The 11,587-nt window shown below is 37.4% G+C and overlaps 1 protein-coding gene across 1 annotated transcript; it reads left to right on the forward strand.

The window, feature by feature from the left end:
* Positions 1-1,055: 1,055 nt before the first annotated feature.
* Positions 1,056-10,823, forward strand: LOC114750830 (DNA mismatch repair protein MLH3). The gene is made up of 25 exons (XM_028939455.1): positions 1,056-1,133; positions 1,467-1,595; positions 2,487-2,538; positions 2,648-2,739; positions 3,258-3,392; positions 3,511-3,565; positions 4,448-4,514; positions 4,628-4,720; positions 4,825-4,872; positions 4,944-5,069; positions 5,432-5,517; positions 5,597-5,677; positions 5,875-7,281; positions 7,366-7,453; positions 7,538-7,673; positions 8,086-8,166; positions 8,268-8,465; positions 8,874-8,918; positions 8,991-9,044; positions 9,142-9,248; positions 9,460-9,508; positions 9,688-9,750; positions 9,876-9,948; positions 10,332-10,417; positions 10,508-10,823. Exons 1-25 carry the CDS (start codon positions 1,056-1,058, stop codon positions 10,679-10,681), a joined length of 3,603 nt encoding a protein of 1,200 aa, XP_028795288.1. The 3' UTR covers positions 10,682-10,823.
* The last annotated feature ends 764 nt before the right edge of the window (positions 10,824-11,587 follow it).

An 11,587-nucleotide genomic window follows, 5' to 3' on the forward strand; every position in this document is an offset into this window, starting at 1 on the left:
TCCTAGCCTGTCGTGGTGGGCAACTATTATTTTCTTTTTAATTTTTTCATTTTAAAATATATTTTTATACAATATAAAAAATATAATAAAATTTTTATTTTTTTTAAAGTATTTGATCGAAAACACCAAATAAATGAAAGAAGTATTTTTTAAAACATTTTTTAGATAGGATATAAAATATAATAATATACTATAATAATTAATAAATAAAAAAATAAATGCGTGCTAGCTCATAGGACTGTAAGTTTGGCAGTGCAGGTTGAAAAGCTTCATTTATTGGTGGATTAGCTTTCAGTTAAACCTAACCTATTATTTTTTTTCCAATACAACCTATATTACCAAATGTAGATAAAATAGGTGATTTGGAACATCTCTTATGGATAGTTTATGTACTTGGTGCAAATCTTGCCTTTTGTAGGAAGAAAAAAATAGGTTACTACTTACTACAAAGCAAGCCCTGAAATCAATATTATAGTAGACAATAAAATATCATCGTGTCATTATTAATGGCTAAAGTGAAATACAACTAAAATAGAACTAATATGTAAAGATAAAAATCAAATACTAGTGTTTGAAAAACATGGGAACAATACCAAAAATCATGATTTTCTATCGTCATTATAGAGGGAGCAGTGTGCTTGCATTTGCATATAGAATGGCTAAAAGGATTTGAGTGATCTAAGCTATGGATTTGCCTGACATCTTATGAATACTATCTAAAACTGAGAACTTGCCATGCACATATATTAGTCCGGAAAAGAATCTCCTACGGCCCAGCGCACCGTCTCATTAGCAACGCGGCAGCCAGTCAGCCACGGGTGAATCGCGCGGTCCTTTCAGTTTCAGTTGTCACGTTGGAGCTAATCGCCTTCCTTTCTTGTCCTGCACAGTGGTGAAGCTAGCTATGTTTCTTCCCCATACCCCGGCAATTCTTATTGAAATCGCGCCATGACCGGCTGAGAAACCAACGCCGGCATTCCCTGTTTTTTTTTTTTTTTTGGCTGCGAAGCTTCGACGGTCGCGTTAGTTTAATTCTTTTGCTAGTGCTTAGTTCGATGACGACCATAACGCCTTTGCCCGAGGATGTCCGGAGTTGGTTGCGTTCTGGCATTTTCTTGTTCGACTTGACGAGGGTAGGGTTGTGGAAGAACTGGTTTTCAACAGCCTGGATGCTGGCGCAACTAAGGTATTTATCCATCTATCCTATGATTAGTGCAAGTATTACTAGATTACTAGAGAGGGAAGTTGTCTGGCTTAAAGAATTGCGGTTGCATTGATATAACCGGTCGGTCTATGATGTTGGTCTAGCTTAGACGCAGTGCTCAGTGCAGCCAATGAATGCGCTATCGTGAAATCGCGCCATGACCGGCTGAGAAACCAACGCCGGCATTCCCTGTTTTTCTTTTTTTTTTTGGCTGCGGAGCTTCGACCGGTCGCGTTAGTTTAATCTTTCTGCTAGTGCTTAGTTCGATGACGACCATAACGCCTTTGCCGAGGATGTCCGGAGTTGGTTGCGTTCTGGCATTTTCTTGTTCGACTTGACGAGGGTTGTGGAAGAACTGGTTTTCAACAGCCTGGATGCTGGCGCCACTAAGGTATTTATCCATCTATCCTATGATTAGTGCAAGTATTACTAGATTACTAGAGAGGGGAAGTTGTCTGGCTTCGAGAATTGCGGTTGCATTGATATAACCGGTCGGTCTATGATGTTGGTCTAGCTTAGACGCAGTGCTCAGTGCAGCCAATGAATGCGCTATCGTTCTGTTCTTTTTTCACGGACTGTGGATCCCGCTATGACATACATCAGGCCATTATTTAGTGAGGAATGAGGATGAAATCGCACGGAACCAGTATTTTGAATGCGGGGGTAATACTGTTGAGAGGCAGCGAGAGGACTGAGGAGTTTTTGTGATTGATTTGGTGACTAGAAGATGGTTTGGTTACAGTGATTCTGGGATATTCCTTTGGAAAGCTTTTTGGTCTGTATATCAGGACTAAAATAATAATGATATCACTAATAAGCTATTGGTTGAGGTAGTAGCGACCTAACCCGTGTAAGGAGGAAAATATAAATTCGACTCCCGGGAAGCGCAATTGTTAGGAAGACTATTCTTTAATTGCTCCAGACCGGAAAGGGATTAATCTCAAGTTCTACGTGACTTATGGATACCCTTGTTTTACCTAAAAAAATAATAATGACATCATTTATGGATTTCTGTTGAAGATTGTAGCTGACCAACTTCAGCCTATGAGGATGACTAAGGGAAGAAAATTCTACCTCCCATCAACTGTAAAAGTATAAAACAGATACCATTTGCATTGCTAGCGGTTTATTACCAATTAGTTATGGCTTTTGTTTTTGCAGGGTTCTGATCTCAAGTCACCTTTGAATTCTGAGCATCCGATGTTTATGTTTTAGTCAACTAATTGTCTATTTGGTCAAAGGGATGGCTGAATCCTTGAACTGTCTGATATATTTGTTACAGATCTCAATCTTTGTTAGTGTCAGGAGCTGTTACATAAAAGTAGTGGATGATGGTAATTATTTTCATTTTTTTTTTTAAACGTTATCTGAGTTGAAAGTTGAAACCATATGGTACATTTGACTGTGATCCATCTTCCTGTTTCGAAACAATTATATTTATAGGAGTTGGTATTACTCGAGATGGATTGGCGATCGTTGGAGAGATACGGTATGCACTTTGTCAATTTATCATCTTTTCTCACTCTCCTTTACCTGTAAGACTTGTTGCTAATGCTAGTTGATGTTCTCGCACTTCTTTCTCATTTATGATTTTTTGAATGAAATGATCCCAGACCTTGCTCATTTTAAAATTTGGCGGGTAAAAATTGATGATTAAAGACCGAAATGGGCTTATTTATTTATTTTTGTGATTCACTAGTAACTATGCTATTGTTATAAGATAAGGGCCTCATATTGTCATCTCTCGTGTATTTCATTTATTGTTCTTTTTTTGGTGGTCGTTATAAGTTGTCAAATTAGCTTAATTGCTTATAGATAGATAGATATATATATATATATATATATATTTGTAAGTTCACAGACGCAAAGGTCCTCTGAGTCAGCATTTGGTAAAGTTGTTTTAACAAAAAACCATTCATGCTCATGATCATTTGACAAATAGAGATGCCCAGGAACCTTGTTTAAATTATGTGAATCTAGTTTCCCAAGTTGCCTATGATAATGGGATGTATCATATGTATATTGTACAAGCAGCAACATCAAAGTTACTTAGTTGGCTGATCTGAATGGCATAAGTCGAAGCTTTGGTTTTCGGGGGGAAGCTTTAGCTTCAATTTCAGAAGTTTCGGTGTTGGAAATTTTGACAAGAACTTTTGGAAGGGCAAACGGGTACCGCAAAGTGTTGAAGGTGTGGATAAGTTCTTACCATTTATTCATCATGGCTATTTTGTCCTGGTGAGTTGAATGGTGCATCTGCTGTTGATTGCTACGTTTATTAACTCAAGCTTTTTCTGTGATTGCTGCAGGGCTGCAAGTGCTTATATCGTGGTATAGATGATGATAGAAAGGAAGTGGGAACAAACAGGTAATAATAATTGGTTAATCAAACATTTGCGTTTTTTTCCTTTATTATTCTGTTTATATGCAGGAATAAGATAAATGCATGGATAGGCATCGGTCGTTCTTTTCTAAGTCTTCCCCCTTGATCCTCATATGGACTGTGAACTTGTACTATTTGGGATGTTGGGATGTAATATGGTTTCCCTCTCTTTTTTCTTTTGATATTCCTTGGTGATGTAGCATAATAATAATTTTGTTTTAATATTGCAGTTATAACATGTTTTGACTCATTGCCATTTGGATCTAGGTGATTCACTTTTTGTAGTCTCTTTCGGGTTGGTTGAAGCCATTGCCAAGACACTCAAGGCAAAAGGCACTTTTAAGGCTTTAGACCTCTTGAACATCTTAGATAAGGGACACTAAAAGATGCATTTCCAAGTGAAACAAGGTGCCAAAATAGAGAATAGCCTGTGATATGCTACGCAAAAAATAAATAACCAAGCCTACATTTCTAACAATGTTTGACTGATGAATTAAGTACTCAAGCATGCTAGTGAGCTTTGGTTTTTCTTTGTTTGTATTCATGAACTCTAAAAAACAGTCTGAATAATCTAGAGCCAAAATGACTATTTTACCTTATTCTTAAACCTCTAAGCTTGGGTTTTGTAGTTTCCTATATTATCCCTGACTATTTTAAAAACATTTTAGTTGGGCTTCTAAGTTGCTCTTCCCTTAGAGTCAGCCATCTACTTTAAGTTGTCTTAGCTGCACATCTAAACTGATGCCGAAAGCACCAGCGGCATAGTCAGGCAGATTTCTGGCTTACATAATGATTTTTTTATCTTATCTGTTCCAATTTATTGACACATTGACATTCATTGCTAATTGAGGCTTTTTATCTTTCAGTTGTTGTCCGTGATTTGTTTCACAACCAACCAGTTCGGAGGAGGAGGAAACATGTGCAATCCAGGTTCCTTTTTTCCTCATCCCATCACTTTTTAACATGCATATGATAGTCTTAATTGTAAATGAAAATATATCTGTTTCCAAAAATTTGTACTGACTGATGAGTAAAATTGGAAGCCCAAAGAAGGTTCTGCAATCAGTCAAGAAATGCATGCTGCGGGTCGCACTTGTGCATCCGAATATTTTGTTCAAAGTTGTTGATATTGAAAGGCACGTTGCTTGCAAATTCATGAGTCATATCTTCCCTCTTTCCCGTTTCTTTTCTTTGTGGGTTTCCAAGGTTTTAACAACATTCTCTATTCTGTTCCCTATAGTGAGGATGAACTTCTTTGCACACAGTCTTCTTCTTCTCCGCTATCACTTTAACCAGTGGCTTTGGGGTGGATGTGTCAACTGGCTGTTAAGTTTGAGAATCTGGACTCACGGAATGCAGTGACAAGTTCCTGAACAAGAAGAGAAGTAGATCACAAGCATATCCAGCTTATATCTTGAATTTGCTTTGCCCACGGTCTCTGTATGATTTAACCTTTGAGCCATCAAAGACTTCTGTTCAATTAAGGTAGTCTCTTTGGCTTTTCTTGTCTTTACTATTTACTATTCTAGTGATTATGTACACTAACAAGAATCATCAGTTATACAGAGAGAGAGAGATAATTTCTTAGTAGTAACTTTATTCTCAAACCACCCTATTTTTGGATAAAAAGTGCTGCAGTACATCTTCTTCTTCTTCTTCTTTTTGCTGGGGTGTAGTACGTCTAGAACATCTTACTTTCAACAGGAGCAGTTATCCTACTAGTGCTAGAATATAAAATAACTTGACCTTCTTAATCTATAAACTTATAACTTGATTGTTGAAGATGTCTTTCCTGAATTATTTTATCCCAAGACTTCAGCAATGCTGCTTAGAATTTGACTCCTTCCAACCACACTTTTGAAGGATTGGGCTTCTATACTGAACTTCATTGAGAAGGCCATCAAAAATTTCTGGGGGAAGAGTATAACTCCTGGTATTGCTGCATCTTACTGGTATTTGATACAATGAATTGGTAGTGACTATACTTACGTAAATCATTTATATGCTTGTAGGAGAGTCATCTAATGCCACTCATGAGGTGCAAGCATCCCAAATGTGCAAGGAAATTGATGATGCTATTTTGGTTGAAGCAGGTGAAATTTTCTGCTTTGTTGTATTTGTTAATTAAGTATGGTCAATTTCTGGTTAAAAATAATACCCCCTGTAAGCAGCACTATTTTTTATTTTAGGGAAAAAATCTGCAAACAATCCCTCATAGGTTGCCAGGGTTGATGGTGGGTTAGTTTGTCTTTCAACAGTTGAAAATAATTGCCAAATCTCTTTGATGCAGATATAGCGAACTGTGGAAACCGAAAGAGTAAGGAATTCTCTGGCCTTTTCTTGTCCACTTCTGACAAGTTGGCTGAAGATGACCATTGCCTGTCTGATGGGCAAGTCACTAGACCCTCCCTTGGTTATTTGCCCTCAGGTGCTGCAAAGTTCAAAGAAAAACCGAATAAGAGAGACTTTTTCTGTCAGACTGGCTACTCTAGCTTTTCAATGGATGGGTCATATGCCAAGTATGATTCCACTGTGACCATAAATCATTGCAGTGTGTGGAATGATAACAACTGTATATCTGGAAGAGATGATTTATTGGATGGTGAGTTTGCTGCTGGAGAAATCTTCAATGATGATGTGTCTTTTGATGCACCAAGCTCGTCAAAGGGAAATAAATTTCTTGAAGTTGATGATGATAGGCTCAGTGAATCATCCCAACGTGCCTTGCATTATGGCTGTCGTGAGATTGACGGGGATTTTCAAAAGCCTTTTTTGAAGAGTTGCTCTGTACGAGGCAGTGATCCGCATGAGAAGGCCTTGTTTGCAAATGATGAACATGAGTTTCAAATTGATGGCTATAGCACCAAACAAGATATGGGAGTTTATAGTGGCAGAGTTGAGAACATAGGTGCCCATCCCTGTCCAGAAGTTGTAGAAATGTTTAACACATCTAGAGATTCTGTTTTTCTCTCAAGAGCGTCTGGTGAAGAAAAATGTTTTCCTTCAGATTCATGCTCTCTGGCAACACAAATGGGATGCCCTGGGTCTGCTAAAGAAAAATGTTTTCCTTCAGATTCAAGCTATCCAGAGTTACTGACATCAGAACATTACCCTATCTTCAAGACACTGTTACCTGAAGCCACTGCTTGGGATGTTGATCATATGACTGGCACTGGTCTTGATGTTCTTGGAGGAATACCTATATGCTATAAATGGGGTGATTATGAAAGAATTTTTGATGATGAAGAAAATAGATGCAATTTTAGCTGTGATACCTCATACAGCTTCAACTCAGATCGGCGCATGAGAAGTTTTGGAAACAGTAGATTGTATTTTGATGGTCCCAATGACTCTAATAATTCAAATTTTACCAAATGGCTAGATCCTAAGTTGGTCAAATGGCCTGATTGTTATGATATAGGTTCCAACAAATGGTCAGATATTTTAGCAGATGAGTCAGATTGGTTGTGTCCCGTGTCATGTGGTGGAAACTACCGAAGACTTAGTGAGAAAAGAATAAAAAAGGATCATGTTAGACATCCAGCTTCAGAAAAGAATCATGAAAGATCTAGAAGAAGCTTTTCAGCCCCTCCATTTCACAAAAGCAGAAGAAGGTTTAATTCTTTAAAGCAGCCTTTAACGATGATAGCCAAAAGACCTGCGGGCCTAGCCTCCAACTGTGCTTTAAAGAATAGAGGTTTTTTCCTTCTTCCCCCTCTTTCCTCTCGTTTTCCATGTAGCAATATTTTTCCACTGAAAAAAATTGGAATGATGCTTTTAGAATTGGCAGAAGCTGATGAAGAGTGTCCCCAGCAGTCTTCTGGTCCACTTCACCCACCTCCTGAGGAACATTTGTTTCTTGAAAACAAGTAGGACCAACCATAATGTCCTTGCTTACGCTGCTGTAATGTTGCAAATTAATTCTCGCTGACACAGTTTTGCAACGATTTTAGTTCCATTGTGAAGAAGAAAACAGCTACTCTGGAAGATATACAGCAAGTTAATAGCAATAAAGAGTCTGAATGGTTTCAAAGTTTAAATAGTGAAAGCAATGCTCCATTTAAAGGTGAGTCCAGTGTCTGCAAAATAATTTGGTCTGACAAAGAGTTCATTTCAAACACAAGTGTTTTCTGTTCAACATGGCTCAGCCTTGGATTCAGAGTACATAGAAATAAGACCAGCACTGAGTGGGCTGCTAATTTTTCATTCTGGTTTGAGTCACTGATTGAAGTGATAAGAATGTTCATATATGACTGCTTAGAGTCATAATAAAAGTTTAGCAACATCGTAAGCTTCTAGAGGCGTATTTGTTGTACAGCTTTTACAAACAAAACCAAATCGAGTCAGTTTGGAATTTGCATTACCTTCTGTACTTAGGAAGTTTTGGTTGCCATCTTCATTCAGTTGTGGTTGTAGTTGATTGTTTCATTTCTTGTTTATTTTATTAAATAATTGAGTGATTTAAATCATATTTGTCTAGGGTTAACATGCTGTATATTATTTTGCAGAAGTGACCTCAAGAAAAGTGGAAGATTCTATGGATTACCGGACAAAGTGGCGGGACGGCTTACCTCGAATTCCAGTTATGTTTCCAATTTTCAGAGGCCTATTTCTTTTCAGATGAGAATCATTAGAATGCTAGTTGATGGTGTGATCTGACTGGTGATTGTGACCATTCTGCAGACGAAGGATAGATCACTTGATTTTAACAGTCAAGATGATATACTTGACATATCTTCTGGATTCTTGCATCTTGCTGGTGACTCATTAGTACCTGAAGCGATCAGTAAGAACTACCTTGAGAATGCCAGAGTTCTTCATCAGGTGGATAAGAAATTCATTCCAGTTGTGGCCGGCAGAACCCTTGTTGTTATTGATCAGGTCTGTCTTCAGTGGATTTTTGAATTATTGGCTTGTGTATTTTACGTGGCTCACATATAGGTCCCTGATTGGACAACACAGAAACTGATTATGATGATTCTGGCTGAATAGAAATATAATTGGCTAGAAATTCTCTTAGCAGTCACGCACTTGTTTCTATCTGAGTTTTGTTTTCCTCACGTGCATGTTCTTGTTACGTATACTTCTATTTAAAAGGCTGTAGTTCAATGCCTAGATAGATGCATGTGCTTCTTTACCCGATAATGGATTCCCGGTTACGTTGGAATTTTAAGACAAACCTCACTAGTAAGCATGCTGTCAGAGACTTGGAAGACCTGTCTTCAGCAAGGTTTTGTTTGACATTGATAGTAGTATTTCCTTATTATTATTATTATGTTTAAAAACCAGCATGCTGCAGATGAGAGAATCAGATTGGAAGAATTACGTCAAAAGGTAAATTTTTTCATGATGAATGTATTCAAAATATTTCTCCATCATGACTCACAAAACTTGTTGAATACATAGGTATTATCCGGAGAAGCAAGGACAATAAGCTATCTAGCTGCTGAACAGGAACTGGTATGGGTCCTGCGTTATGAGAGGATCTTCGGAAAACTTTCACTTGCCCTGTTTTCTGAAGTTTGAGATTACTGTGTTACATTGATTGCTGATACAGGTGCTGCCTGAGATTGGCTATCAACTATTGTACAGTTATTCCGAACATATTAAAGATTGGGGATGGATCTGTAACATTCATGCTCAAGATTCAAAATCCTTCAAGCAGTATGTCTAACACAAATTCACGGTGATCTTGATAATTGATGTTAAAAGTTAATTAATACTCATTATAGTGTTTATAACAAAGTAACGCCATTCATATATTAATGGAATTGTATAAATTTTCTAATAACCAAATGACTAGTGATTTGGTCTTAAATCAAATGGTAGACTGATTTTTGTGTCGTATTATTCATAATGTCGACTGCCTTGGCAGGAGTTTGGATCTTCTCAACAGGCAGCCGGCTGTTGTTGCACTTACTGCGGTGAAAAACTGTCATCTCCTTCATTTATTTATTTGGTTTTAAATATGTGGAAAATATCAATACATATATATTAGCATCTTTGTATTTTTGTCAACCTCAATAGTAAATTGGATGCGCAATTATTGCTACAAGCTATGTTACTTTTCATATTACTGATGTTAGCTAAATATGAATAATAGCAGGTACCCTGCGTTTTAGGTGTCAACTTAAATGATACTGATCTTATGGAATTTCTTCAGCAGGTTATCTAAATAAAAACTGTGCCTGAGTTTTCCTCTTTTTATGATATCGTGTAATTTTGCATTTACTCTCTTTACTCTCTCTCTGTTTTTTTTTTTTTTAATAAGCTTACTCTCTTTACTTTTAGCTTGCTGACACAGATGGATCATCGCCAGTGCCACCTGCTGTTGTACGGGTTCTTAATTTGAAAGCATGCAGAGGTATGTGCTTTGTCTCGGTAGCAATTTCATGCTCATGAGCTTGGAAATCCTGAGGCGTGCTTACAAGGTTCTGCATATCGATTGGTCTTTCTTTTCCTTCGAAGAGTGGAGGACTCTGGACATGGTCCTGGCCCTTGCGCTTTCCTATTTTGACTATAATAAGCTAGCGAACATAGAGCTGCATTTTCAATATGAAATGTTTCCCTCCTTTTGACGCCTCCAAGGAATTGTTCTTTCCTGAAATAACGTGAATGTTAGCATCTATTGGCAGCCTCTTTATCCTAAATTTTAGTTGCCTATCTTGTAATTTTGTGGAGAGGGAAAGTTATGGAGATTGCAGTCATCAACAGCACTGTTAACTGTGTCAATACGTTATTGTGAAGGTGCAATTATGTTCGGAGACTCGTTGCTGCCCTCTGAATGTTCGCTCATTGTTGAGGAGCTAAAGCAAACGTCACTGTGTTTCCAAGTAAGATCTTGTAAATGTTTCCGTGTTTCTCAGTGAATTTTGAGAAAGGGGAGCCCTTTGATGACAATATTTGAGGACTTTGGCGTGCAGTGTGCTCACGGGCGACCAACTACTGTTCCTCTTGTCAACTTGGAGGCTCTGCATAATCAGATAGCCAAGCTTGCACCAATGATCGATTGCTTGAATGATGAGTGGCACGGACTACGAAGACATAAAATTAGTGCTGAACGTGCTGCACGACGTTTATGTTCCTCTGGAGAATAGTTTTTTTTTTTTAAGAATAGTTTGACCGGGAAGCTATACTTTGTAACTGAGTGTACAGCAGTTCTAGAAGTTTAAAACAAAGGACCCTGTGGAGGTCCGAAAAAGAAATATATATATATATATATATATATATTGCCAAAAAGGTCATTTTTATTAATCTCGAAAAATCATACACAAACCTACGTATATAACCTAACACAGCTAAATCCCGGGGGGGGGGGGAGATTATGCTATGACGGTCTAGAAAAAAATTGTCAACTATTTATCTATACAATGACAAACTAAAACGAACTATACAGATTATACATATACCTATATCAACTAAACAAACTAAGCCATATTAATTACCATCTAAAATCAGCAACCAAAAACCTTCAGCCGAGTCCACTTCGGTCTCACCCTTCCACATTTGAGCTTCTTCCCTTTTCACCAAATAATAAAATATAATTGAAGTTGAGGTTTTTAATTCCAAATCTATAAAGGGTTCTCTTTTTCACTTGCTTCTTTACCATATTGGTCAATATTGATTAACAATAGCTGCTGAATTTGTAGCTATATGACGCTAACTCAAGTGATAAGAGTGTGCGTGAGACAGGTAGCAATTAAGGGTTTGAATTCGCCTAATATGACAAAAAATGTATAAATAGTTACAAGGAATGAATTCATCGACGTCCAAGGTGAGTAATTTGTAATTGCGTAAGCTTAGTTATTGAACTTTCAATTTTAAAGGTTTACAAATAAAGACGCTCATTTGCAGTCAAAGTAAAAGTTCTAACTTGCAAGAATAAAACAACTGGAAGTCGTCCCATTTGCGCTTGCTTCACATCACACTCTTCCTCTTCCTCATTTCATTTGTTTTTTTTTTTTTTTTTGTGTGTTTTTCCCCTTTCTCATTCAATTAGAAAT

The sequence above is a fragment of the Neltuma alba genome, unplaced genomic scaffold, assembly GCF_004799145.2.
Source record: "Neltuma alba isolate B1F8T4 unplaced genomic scaffold, ASM479914v2 tig00006653_pilon, whole genome shotgun sequence".
NCBI lineage: Eukaryota > Viridiplantae > Streptophyta > Magnoliopsida > Fabales > Fabaceae > Neltuma > Neltuma alba.

Bases quoted from the DNA above. Each gene is read 5' to 3' on its own strand.
- LOC114750830 (XM_028939455.1), top strand. From the start codon at position 1,056: ATGACGACCATAACGCCTTTGCCCGAGGATGTCCGGAGTTGGTTGCGT. The intron at 5,070-5,431 runs GTAGTCTCTTTG...TTGACTCCTTCC, and splicing joins AAGACTTCTGTTCAATTAAG to AACCACACTTTTGAAGGATT. The intron at 9,249-9,459 runs GTATGTCTAACA...CTGCCTTGGCAG, and splicing joins GATTCAAAATCCTTCAAGCA to GAGTTTGGATCTTCTCAACA.